The 12,722-nt window shown below is 48.3% G+C and overlaps 1 protein-coding gene across 3 annotated transcripts in view; it reads right to left on the bottom strand.

Moving 5' to 3' along the window:
- Window positions 1-12,722, bottom strand: part of TROAP (trophinin associated protein) — a 395,831-nt gene that overhangs the window by 191,489 nt on the left and 191,620 nt on the right. For all 3 annotated transcript variants that reach the window (XM_086964115.1, XM_086964124.1, XM_086964108.1), the window contains 4 exons: window positions 10,194-10,294; window positions 9,840-10,015; window positions 9,576-9,669; window positions 9,047-9,177 (listed from right to left, as the gene is read on the bottom strand). In XM_086964115.1, the coding sequence (XP_086820241.1) occupies window positions 9,047-9,177; window positions 9,576-9,669; window positions 9,840-10,015; window positions 10,194-10,294 (502 nt within the window). The remainder of the gene's footprint in view (window positions 1-9,046; window positions 9,178-9,575; window positions 9,670-9,839; window positions 10,016-10,193; window positions 10,295-12,722) is intronic.

The raw sequence follows: 12,722 nt of genomic DNA on the forward strand, positions 1-12,722 counted from the left end.
TAAGGGATGAAGGTATAACGTAAGGATTTAGGATGTATGGTAATGGGGTACAGATATTTAGGATATGAGGCTAGGAGTTGCCACCTACTTGTACTAATTGACCTATTGATTTATCTGTTTAACCATGCCCATGTACTTCTCTTTGTAAAGCGCTCTGATATCTGCAAGGATCTTGTCCGCGCTATATAAAACTTTCAAAATAAAATAAATAAATAAATAAGACTCAAGTGATGGGTTTCAGTGTGTAGGAATACAAATTAAGATTACAGGTGTAAGAGTTAAAGTTTTGGTATAGGGATTTAGGGTAGAGAGCTAAGAGTTTTTGGGTAAGCGGTTAGTATTTTAGGAATATGGTATGGGTGTTCCGAGTAAGGGGTCAAGGGTTAGCGATATATGTATAAGGGTTAGATTTAAGAGGATTAGGTATATAATTAAGCAGGTACAGGTTTGAGTATGCTGTAGAAGTTAAAGGTATAGGGTTACAGGTTCATGGTTAAAAGTAGAGGAGTTAAGTTATTAGATTATGGTTTAGGTTAAAGATAAGTTATAAAGGGTTAAGGATTTTGGGCAATTTGGTTAAACCTCTAGGATTACATTTGTTTAGAGTCACCATAGAAATTCTGTTTAATTTAAGGTGTGTTGTTGATGGTCAGTTATTTTTTTTTTTTTTTTTTTTTTTTTTTGTGTAAGACCTTTATTAACATAATGCATGGTACACTGCATGAGCCTACAACCCTGAGGCCGGCTCGCCACGTGACTATGTTCGTCCAATATAGCATACGTGATACATAATAAACAGTGCAAATACAGTAGGCAGATCCGCCTCAGTTGCCCTACGCAGCACTCTTAGCAGTCAGGCTGTATGAGTCTTACATTTTGTAATTTTATAAACAGAACTAAAACAGTCCCCAACTCTCAGACCTTACATCGCCCTCATATACAACCTATACAGTGGGTGGAGCAGTGTCCCGGTATTTCCAGTACCGCCCTCAGTCATCTCCCATGCCACCATCAGTCATCCACACATCAGTCAGTCTAGTGTATCAGCTAGTCCTCCTCATTTTCCTGCAAGGAATTTAGGTACTCTGATAAGAAGCCCCATATGTCCTTCGGCTGTGATTTTACAGGCAAGTCTTCCTCGTAAGTTTGTAGTTTGTCCCGGCAGACGGACATGTCATGCAGCCACACTTTTGCAGTAGGTACTCTACGGCTATGCCAGCATTGCGCCACCTGTCTTTTGGCCAACAGTAGTGCGATTGCACAGAATTTGCGTTTTAGTGCTCTGAATTGAGGTAGAATACCCAACAGGCAGATCTGTGGCGTGCACCGCACCTCATCTTCCAATATGACCGATAGAGTGGCTGTAACCTCCACCCAGTATTCCGCTACTTTCGCACACTGCCACGCCAGATGTACAAAGTCCGCACCCGCACCACCACAACGCTTACATCTGTCGTCCTCTTGTAGCCCATATTTACGCATTTTCACCGGTGTGTAGTAGACTTGGTGTAGGAACTTAAAATGTATAATTCTCAGATTCCCATTGGGTGTCAATATTTGTGTAAGTGCGCATGTGCTGTACCATTCCTCATCTGTCAGGGGAGTATCAAACTTCGCATCCCATCTCTCCTTAGCCTTAAGTGTGTGGCCTGCTATTTCCGTTTGTGCAGCATTATACAATCTGGACACCAAGTGAGATAGATCCCTTGTGGTGATCAGCATTTGTAAGGGCGCTAGCGTTTCCGGTTCCGCTGGGAACGATGGATAGTGTTCTCTTAATGCCCTTTTCAGCCTGTAATATGTGAATTTGAACATAGGAGATTGGTTCCTGATATAGTGCAAGTTGTCCATGTCTATGAATGTGCCCCCCTGATACACGTCACCCAGCCTGTCGATTCCAGCTCGTGTCAACAGTGACATCCCCACTTGTTCGTTAGTGACGGACAAGGCCTGATGGTGCTGCAATGGCATCTCCGGTGCATACAACGGGGTTTTGTGAGCCAATTGGCCTAGTTTGTTCCATGCTTTGATCGTGGTGTCTACAGTGTTGATGTCCCTTTTGTGAAGTGGAGGTCTGGTGTGCGACAATATCGCCGACAGGGGAACGGGATGGGCATCCCCCTCCTCAATGGCCACGTGAGTGATATAGGGGACCTCATGGTACCAATACGCTGCGTACTGTGCCTGGGCACAAAGGTAATACAGCAGAAAGTCTGGGACCCCGAATCCACCCTTCGATACCGGGAGCGTCAGTGTTTGCAGGTCAATACGAGCCTGTTTACCCGCCCATATCAAGGATAGCACTAGTGACTTTATGCGTTGAAAGACCTCTCTCGTAGGTGTGATGGGTATATTGTTAAAGAGATACAATAGTTTGGGCAAAATGTTCATTTTAACTATCGCTATACGATCAGCTATCGATAATGGTAAGTGTATCCAGCGACGGACCTTATCGTCCAGCCTGGAGAGTACCACCCCGTAGTTTGCTCGCATGACTTCGTCCGGATCCCTGTGGAACATGACCCCTAGGTATCGAATCGGGTCCTGCTGCCATTCTAGTGGATAATCCATTGCAAAGGGGGTAGTGGCGTCAGTGAGAGGTATGAGTGAGGACTTGGACCAATTTATTGCTAACCCCGAGTGACCCCCAAACCTGATGTACTCTCTGAGCAACGGATTCAGATGTGTCTCTGGTTCGCGAACATATAATAACATATCGTCTGCGTAGAGCGATATGTGCAGTGGTCGAGACACAAATTGCAATGCTGATTCCTTGTAATTCTGACGAACTATGCACGCTAGTGGTTCTAACGCCAGCGCGAAGAGCAGGGGTGACAGGGGGCAACCCTGCCTTGTGCCTCGCCCAATGTTAAATGGAGCTGAAACATAACCATTGATGCGAACTCTTGCACATGGTTTAGTATACAACAAGGAGACCCACTGGACAAACCGTTTAGGGAACCCCATCCTATTGAGGACCGTCAGCATGTAACGCCATTCGATCGAGTCGAACGCTTTCGCAGCGTCGAGCATGACAGCTACTGCCTTAACCGAGGGTTCCAAATAGTGCGCCAGCGCAAACAGGGTTCTGGTATTATGCGAGGTGGATCTAGTGGGGACGAACCCCGCCTGATCCGGGAGCACCAGTCGAGTCATCAGTGGGGATAGCCTAATGGCCAGTAACTTTGCGAGTATTTTCGAATCTACGTTGATTAAGGAGAGGGGTCTATAGGAGTCGCAATTTTCCGGATCTTTGGATGGTTTAAGGAGTGCTATGATCATTGCCTCCCGCAGAGTGGGGGGGAGCAATGATCCCTCAAAGGAATTACCATACATGTCCACCAGATATGGGGCGATGATATCAACAAATTTTTTATAAAATTCGGACGTGTACCCGTCAGGGCCTGGGGCCTTTCCATTTGGGAGCGAGGCGATCACCTCAGTGACCTCCTCGACTGTGATCGGTCGAGCCAGATATTCCCTGTGGGCATCCGACAGCCAGCCAATCGCCACTTCATGTAAGTAGTCATATGTTTCCTCAGTAGTAGCTGTCGGCTGGGATTGGTATAGTGTGCTATAGGAGTCCACAAAACATTTAACTATATCTGCTGGATGTGTCTGCAAACTCCCCTCCCCTGACCGAACTCGGAGGATCGCCGAGTGTCCTCGTCCCTCACATATTTTCTGTGCCAATACTCTCCCCGGTCTGCCCCCTTCCCCAAAAGCCCTGGCCTCGTGTTTGCGATCTAGGTATTTTATTTCTGCCGTTACAAAATCGGCATGTTCTGTGTGTAATGCACGCAGCTTGGGCAACAACAATACGTCCTGCGTTTGTTCATAGTGCAATTCTAAGTCCCTCATCTGGCTTTCGCAGCGGCGAATTTGGCACCGTATGTCTTTGAGTACACCTACAGTAGTGCTGATGCAGACTCCCCTTATCGTGGCCTTAAAGGCTTCCCAGAGTAGACATGCGTCCTCAGTGGTGTGAGAATTATTAGCAAAGTAGTCTTTGATCGCCTTGGTCAGGGTGTCTACATATAATGGGTCTGTGAGGGCCTGGGAGTTGAAACGCCATTGGAATGGAGGGGGTGTGTAATGAGGTATGTCCAACTGTAATTGAACCGGGTTGTGATCCGATAGCGTGCGTGGCAGCACCTGTAACTTACGCGCCCACAGAGCAACATCCTTGGAACCTAACCAGTAGTCCAGTCTGGACCAACTATTGTGGGATGCAGTGATGTGTGTAGCCCCTGGGTCGTCAGTGTGTTGTAGTCTCCAAATGTCCACTAACGCTAGATCCTCTATCATGTGACCCACCATTAGTCTCGACTGCTTGTGTTGTTCCACTGATTGTGAGGAGCGATCCAGTCCATCACGAAGTGTCACGTTCCAGTCTCCCCCGCATAAAATGTGCGTGCAAGCATGTTTCTGCAGGTGTCCCCAGATGTCACGATAGAATTCCGGCGCGTCAATATTAGGGCCGTACACGTTTAGAAGTGTTATGTGTTGGCCTCTCAATGTACCCGTCACTAGCACATATCTGCCAGCTGGGTCCTGTGTCAAATGTTTCTCCTCAAAATTGACCCCTTTCCTGATCAGTATAAGCACCCCCCGGGAATAAGATGAGTATGAGGCTCTGTATGAAGTACCCGCCCACCTTGACCCCAGTGTAGCATGAGTGTGCGGTGCCAGGTGTGTTTCCTGCAGGAATGCTATATCAATATTCCATCTAGTAAGACTGGCAAATACCTGCCTAACTTTCTGTGGGCGAGAAAACCCACAAATATTCCAGGTGAGCACGTTTAGACAGTTAGCGCTGTCAGTCCTAGAACCTGGTGTACACAAATGATTCTATACCAGACGCACCCGCACATCCATGTATCCTGCCCGGATCCTGATCCCACCCACTACCATGGTCGCAATGTGCAATAACAATCCCCCTCAAGGAATATCTGAATAGTGAGTATCTTCGCAATGCAATCGGCCTTAGAAAACAGTCAAACTTCCCCCCTCCCCAAAACCCACCCACTCCAGCATCCCCAACCTGCCGAAGCCTTACCCCGTCTGAGCACAACTCCCTCAAACACTTAACCAACAACTCGGTGCTCATGGCAAAACTTGTGTTGGGTATTACCCACATGGAGGTCCGCCAGTAGCGCAACTCTTCACCCGATGTACGGGTGTAGGCGATACGTGACAGAATCAGACATAGTCGCAATATATGTGTCCATCAATCCACAATCCCTCCTCCCCCCCCACCATCCCCCCGCTGGGCGCCATTAATGGAGTAGCTTTAAGGAAAATGCAGTTGCGTCTCACAGCGAACAGATGTGTTCGGAAGTGTCCGGGCCCCATATATCCAGCGCACAGCCCTCCCCGCCCACCGCAAATAATTGGTTACACATTCCACGGAGCCCAGCAGTGCGTGGGGGCAATGACACCACTGTCAGTCTACACAACGCAATGCAATACGAATCAAAGTGTACAATGGACTGCCACTCCCTCTGCTTTCTCTGCCCCGTTCTGAGGGTCCGTGAACATTTTTAAAATAAAGGGTCTTGCCCCATCGCTCGCAGCTGCGGCCCCAAGTACAGTGTGATACAATTGTGTGACCAATACTTCAGCGGAGTAGGCACAGCAGCAAGGACAATTTATGAATATCCGTGGCAGCACAGGACAATAGTGTGGGATCTCCCCTGCCATTCCAGCGTGTCCCCGCCTGCCCACCGCACATTGTCAAATTGAAACTCCAACATCTCAACTTTGGTAGCCTCGTGTCCGCGTACCCTGTGCAATGCAGCTGAGGAGGGCCACCAAGCAGTCTTACATAGTCATCTGTGCGGCAACCCTTACCAGTGCGCCAACGTGGATATCTGCAGTGACATCAGTCCGATGCTTCATTCTGGTCATCCCGGGATTCCGACCTCGTCTCTCGACGTACTCGCTTGACAAATTCGAGGGCCGCTTTAGGCGTCGCCAGCACGATCGTCTGCTCCCTCCACACCACACGAAGTCGGGCAGGATATAGCATAGAATACCCAATGTTCAGTTCTCGTAGCTTAGCCTTCACTGTGGCGTACTCCTTACGTGCTTGCTGCACAGCGACCGTGTGATCAGGGTAAAACTCCAGAGAGTTGCCTTGATGGGTGATTTTGCCCTTTTCTCTCGCCAGCCTGAGGATCGCGTCTCTGTCCCTGTAATTTAGGATCCGCGCCACTATCGGCCTGGGTGTCGCGCCGGGCGGTGGCTTGGGGCCTAGTGATCTATGGGCCCTCTCGACAATAAAGATCTGCGATAGGGCTTCCGCCCCAAAGATATCCTTGCAGAGACCCTCGATGTAGTGTTCCATGCGCCCCGTGTTGGTCGATTCTGGCAGGCCCGTGATTCGCACGTTGTTGCGCCTCGAGCGCGCTTCCAAATCCTCCTCCTTCGCTTTTATCACCTCCAGAATGCGTTCAATTCCCGCGCATTTAGTGGTGGACGTATGCGCTTCATCTTCGACGGCAGATATTCTTGTCTCCGCTTCGTCCAACCTTTCGCCATGTTTATCTTGCCGGGCAGCCATTCCATCCATCCTGCATGTCAGATTGTCCAGTTTGCCATTGATGTCCTGCAGATTTGATTGGATGGCCAGCAGGATCTTCTCAATGTTAGTATTCGGCAGTGGTTCAGCGGATCCGCCGGCCTCCGCCATGTCGTCCGCAGGTTTAGTCACCCTCTTGTTGTCGAAGGAAAGCTTCGGTTGCTGTTTATCTGGCTTCCCCATAGTGGTGGCCGGTGAGCGCACTTTCCTCAATGCGGGTCCAGACGCCCTCGTTACTCTGGACGCAGTCGCCGTGTTTCCTCCTTGGTGGTAGCCAGCAGCTGCACGCGGTGGTAGTTCTCCTACCAAATGGCCTCCAGCAGCTGCTTTTCGCCAGCGCTCTTGGGGGGGATGCGATTTGGGCACTCCAGCAGCAATATGAAGGAGGGGGGAGATATGCACCCGTGACTTAAGTGCTGCACTGTGCGATCAACCTGGCAATGGATTGCCCCTTCGCTCGTGCGTTATCTCGCTCCCTGCACCTGCCAGCACCACGGACGCAAATTCACTGTTAGCTGGATTGGCCGACAGCCGGAGGCCCGCACCGCGCCGTCCTCAGCTTCCCATGCACATAACGGTGTATCTCGCTCTTAACCCCGCCGGACCGTTAGTAGTAAGCCCAGTACACCGCGCCAGATATCGCCGACGCTATTTCCCAGGGTCCGCTGTATCGGCAGTGGGCGCCGCCATATTGTCAGGCAGCCGTCTTAAGGTTGGACTCATTCCGCCCGTGTATCGCGGTGCTGGTGCGATGGAATTGAACCCGCTTGGCCTGGCAATCTGCGCACACCTTCGGGCAATAGTTTCTGGGCTAATCGGACAGTACGCTGCTGTACCTGTGTTGTTCGGTCGGCTCTCGCAGTCGTCCGCCGGCCATCTTGTCAGGCAACACGGTGTATGCCGCGAGTACCTCAGTATTTTATTCGCGCTCTGGGGGTATCAAGCGCTTCCACGCCTGTCCGCTTCTGCTCCACATCTTCCCACATCAGATACAGGTCGCGCAGTGTGGAATGGTGGGGTGTACGTGGCAATGGATCACATCGCGTGATATCGCCTGGCGGAGCTGCAGTTCAGGCAGCCATTCCGCTGTGCGCCCCCTAGCGCCTCCCATGGTCAGTTATTTTTTAAGTTTATCTCTACCAATTAAAAAGAAAAGAAAAAATGGAAGTATTGCTTAGCAACACTAAATGTAATTTAAATGGAAAACAATTTTAAAGGGATGCAATAAGAAGTGTTAAAAATATACTGCTATCGCTCAGCAAAAAAAAGTTTGAATTGACAAGGTACAACCGCATCCACAAAATTCATGGATGGAAACTTTAAATTAATCTCAATCACGTAAATAGCACAAACATAGGACCTTGAACTGCACCACCTCAATCAAACAGATACACATATTTTATTATTTGCCGTTACTTGTGCTTCCAATCATACAGAACATTGTCCAGTTCACCTGGACTATCCCTTTTGGCGCAACAGCAATACTATATTGCATATGATTGGCCCACACATGTAGCTTGCAAAAATATATATATAGCATGTACCTACAGCTGAACCAATTCATCAGAACTAGGGGGTTCAAATTTAAATGAAGCATTTCCATCCTTTCGTGTGACTTATTTGGTTGAGTGGAGCCTGAGAGCAGGCAGAAGCAGCCACTCCCTGGTTCTTGTGCCAGAGGATCCACTCTTATATTAAAACATCACCATACCTTCAATACATGGGACTGCAGGGTCTAATGGATATAAGAGGAACACGGAGCAAAGAACAAGACAAGATACGTTTGGAACGGCTCCATAGACAATTCCTGGTGTGCTCAACACTACAGCAGTACTTTGCTTTGCCATCATGTCACAATTTTCGTAGAGGATAGGTGAATGCTGAAAAGGCTGAGCAAAATCACATCATATTGAGCCAGTCATATTTCCGAGGCAGCAGAGGCAGACATCCTGCCCACCCCAAGTTATCATTAAGGAAGCGCCTCGTTCCCAAACATTTGGCTATTATTGCTATTATACTTTATTTTGCACACAATTTTTTCATAGCAAGTTACTCCTCGAAATCAGTGTAATGCAAGTTCAAAGGTCAGTCTTCTTGTGGTTTCAGCTATCTCACCTTGTCCACTTCAATGTGTACTTAAACCCTAGTGGCAATGTCCTTATGTAACACACTGCTGGTACTAATTTGAGCCCAAAGCGTTGGGTTCTTAGTCCTAACAGGCGGGCAAGTACAAGTGTGGACGAGAAGAGTACTGGTTGGGTGGCCTGTACTTAGATATTTGGTTGATTAACAGAGAGAGGTGCTCCAGTTAGAGAAAACCGATGCATGATGCATGCATAACCATAGACCAATCATCCTGGTCTGTTGGTCAAATGTCAAAGAGGAAGGGAGTTAGGAACTGCACATTATGAAAAGACAAATCTACTGGCAGTCACTGATGAGACAATCCTAAAAAATACATACCGAGGAGTAAGGGTTTTTGTCTGGGACCCTCCCGGCAGATGTAGATGTCAATGGTGAAGGCCTGACTACGTCTAGGAGAGGAGAGGAGGCGTGCTGCTTGGCCTGATGAGGAGTGCGCTTCACATCAATATCTGAGCAGGAGAGTGTAGAGGTAGAGTTTAGACAGAGTACCAAATATCAGCTTTAGCCCTCTGAACACTGTGGGCAACAGTTTTCATCAACACCAGAAAGAATCACAAGAGTACTGCCAACCCCCCCCCCCCCCCCCCCCCCGACTTCTGCAGGGGTCAGTGAAGCATCCAACAATTCCGGCTTTACTTCAAAGGGTTCAATCATTCACATCATGTCTATTTACAAGCAGATAGGTCTCAAATGCTGCCTTAGCAATGACGCAAGCATGAAACTACCCTTTAACCTTATTTAGCCAAGCGGCATCAAATCGATTGCACCACATAATTCTTCGACTTTCGTGAATCACACATGTGCAGCTACAGAACATGATAAATAAAAAGTTTGATAACGTCCTTACCAATACATCCAGGGTTAGGTACACAAGACATGCGGCTGAAATCGGCCCTCGGTGCACAACTGGCACGCGGAGGGCAAATGGACACTCCACTGGCCTAGACGAAAAAAACACAAAAGAACACCATGGGGTTCAGCACATAGAACAAACATGACCATTCCTGATCGCCATGATCCAGAGTAAAACAAATTTCTCCGCCTTACAGAAAGTGCGCTTCACCCAAGGGGTATTATGCACACTTTATATTTATAGTTAAATTGCACTCACCCTGCTACTTCCGACTGAATAGAGGGAGTTTGCACCCTTCCCTCTCACAGGTACCCGCTGGGCCATGCTTAACTTGTCACCTTTGCTAAAGGTGTTGCTGTTCAGCCCTGTGTTGGAGAGAATGCTGGCCAAAGCCGATGGGTCGCTGACAAAATCTGCTGCACTGTTGCCAACATCTAAAATAAATTAAAAGAAATAAACACAATGCAAAGGCACTACTCCTACTACTGCACGCATGTCATCCACATCTCTTCACAACACTACCAGATTCAGGAAATCGCAGACCAGAGTGCCAGTAAAAATAATACGCTCCAATGCAGCAAATCATTTCAAATATGGAAGTCTCAAACTCACTTGCTCTCGATTTCGGCCTTGTGTCGGTATCAAGCAGAAGCTCGCCATCTATGATGGAAGTAATCGAGAGGGGCACGATGACAGGCTTCGGACACAAAGATCTGTGTGTGAGAAAACAGATTTAGCACAAGAAATTAAACTGGAAATTTAAATGGCCACCATGAGGAGTCTTGAACAAGATACAGCATTGGGAGTATGTACACAGAGTATTAGTTCCTAAGTAAAACCGGGAGTTGCCTAACTAGGAATTCAACAATTGAAAATGGACTACACATACATACGCCCTTTGCATAATCGTAGAGAAAATATGAAGCAGAAAACAGATATATTTTTGGATACAATATCTGCAATTGAAATAATTCCAATGTAATAAGTAATCTTCTGATGATGTTCGTGGTTCTTTTTAATCCTTGTACAAAAGTATACATAAAAGTGGATCAAGATACTTTTGAATAGAAGAATGCTATTTCACTCTTTGTAACATGGACGGCTCAGGACCGTTTCAAGATGTTTCACAGTAGAAAAAAGATCATGGTTATTTGTAAATTAATCAGGTTAATCAGTACAGTGTGGTCTCTCTATGTTATACCGCAGTCTGTGTGGAAAAATCCAAGACAGATACAACTGCGATGTTAATATCTGGGCACCAAAAGCTACCCCTAACAGGCGTAGAAATGTTGACGAACATCTACTATTGCTCTCTAAATTGGACATTAGAGAAGTGCCATTTCTTCACAGACTAGCTCGAAACCTATGTGTCATACAAAGGAGTATTTGTCTTAGAAAAGTATGAACATAAATCCGGTTAAGTGTGTGCTGGAAGCCCTTCTTTGATAGAGTCTTTGGTGTACAAGTTACTTACCTTCGGTAACAATGTATCTGGTAGAGACGATTCTAGCCGCAGATTCCTTAACGTAGAATTATCCCCAGGATGAGACTGGATCCGGAAAACTTTATTTTCCCCCGCATCTCTGCGCACCTGGGGTGGTACTGCGCGACTCCGCCCTGACGTCGTCCGCGAGTGTGACGTTAGCGGGGGTCACATAAGCCCCACCCCGGCGCGCCGACATCAGTTTTCTTCGGAGAACTTTTCAGCGCCACAAGGCGGAGCCATCACAAACACTGTGAGACTATGGGAACAGTTTGCAAAACAGTAGATAAACAGAAAGGAAAGAAGCGAATGGAGGGGAACAGCCCATTCGGTAAGTGCCAGACACTGTGGCACCAAAAGTCATAGAAGGAAAGAGCAGAGCACAGCTTCTGCAAAGCAACCCAGCAAACAATACAACATTCTCCCTGGAGACAGAAAAAAACATATGAAAAACTTTGCAGCAGACGACAGAAGTCTGCAACCACAGTCCATTAACAGTGAAGGACAGAAGAGTAACGACAATTTACCAAAAGACGGCATCAAGGAAAGTTGCGGCCCCTGATAGGAGCCAAGGCTGAGGCCCAGCCAGGAGGCCCTAACTCAGAGGACTGCACATGAGTCACAAACTCGAAACAAGGAAAGAGGAAAAATATGAGAAGGCCCCACACTGGAAACACCAGTGTGTAGGGACGCAGGAGCACCCATGAACCGATTGGCCAAGGAATCTGCGGCTAGAATCATCTCTACCAGATACATCGTTACCGAAGGTAAGTAACTTGTACATCTGATAGAGACTACTAGCCGCAAATTCCTTAACGTAGAATAGATACCCTAGTCATAACCACGGGGAAGGAGGGTCTGCGAGAGTACCCCACCAGCCTGGACATAACAGAGGGTCCCATAGGGGACGAGTTCGACAGACAGGGCAAGGAGCCCTGTTACCCGTCCCCCCCCACCCCCCCCCCCCCCATTCAAGGGGAACCCCTACAGTCAGAACACCACCGATCCCAAGGGGGATGCGGAAAGAAGAAAGGAAGAGGAAGCCCGTTCAGACTCCACAGAGGAAACAGGGGCAAGGCAAGAGGAGGCCGAAACACCCCACGCCTACATCCGGCAACAAAAACCTCCATCCAGGGCCAAGGAAAGGAAGAGGAAGAAGATCAACCCAGAGACACCAAGGAGACGAGACAGAAAGAAGGCAAGTCACCCCTCACCGGGAACACACCCAGCGAAGAGGGCAGCTGATCCTACCACAGCTAGAAGTCAATAACCCACATAGAACAGCTCCTACAGCAATAAAGCAAGCGGAAGCAGAAAGAGCTGCCCAGGGACACCCAGGAAGACTGAGCCGGGTGTGCCTGAAAGAGGGAGGAATAGAAATCCATCTCAGCCCCCAAGACAGAGAGCCAGAAAGTGAAGAAGGCCCCGGACACACCTCATGAAGGGGTCCGCACACACGACACAAAAAGAAGTGGAACCAGAGTCATGACGCCAGGCCGTGGACAGTAGGGCAGACCAGGCTAACAGCGCAGCGGCCCAGGATAAGGATACCCCAGGGGGGGCACCAAAGGCATTCCAACCACCGAGAAGGGAATTGCACCTGCAATGTACTTAAACGTCAGGGAGAGCAGAGGCCCAAAGGCCACCACAACTTCCAA

The sequence above is a fragment of the Lissotriton vulgaris genome, chromosome 1_1 (genome assembly GCF_964263255.1).
Source record: "Lissotriton vulgaris chromosome 1_1, aLisVul1.2, whole genome shotgun sequence".
Taxonomy (NCBI): domain Eukaryota; kingdom Metazoa; phylum Chordata; class Amphibia; order Caudata; family Salamandridae; genus Lissotriton; species Lissotriton vulgaris.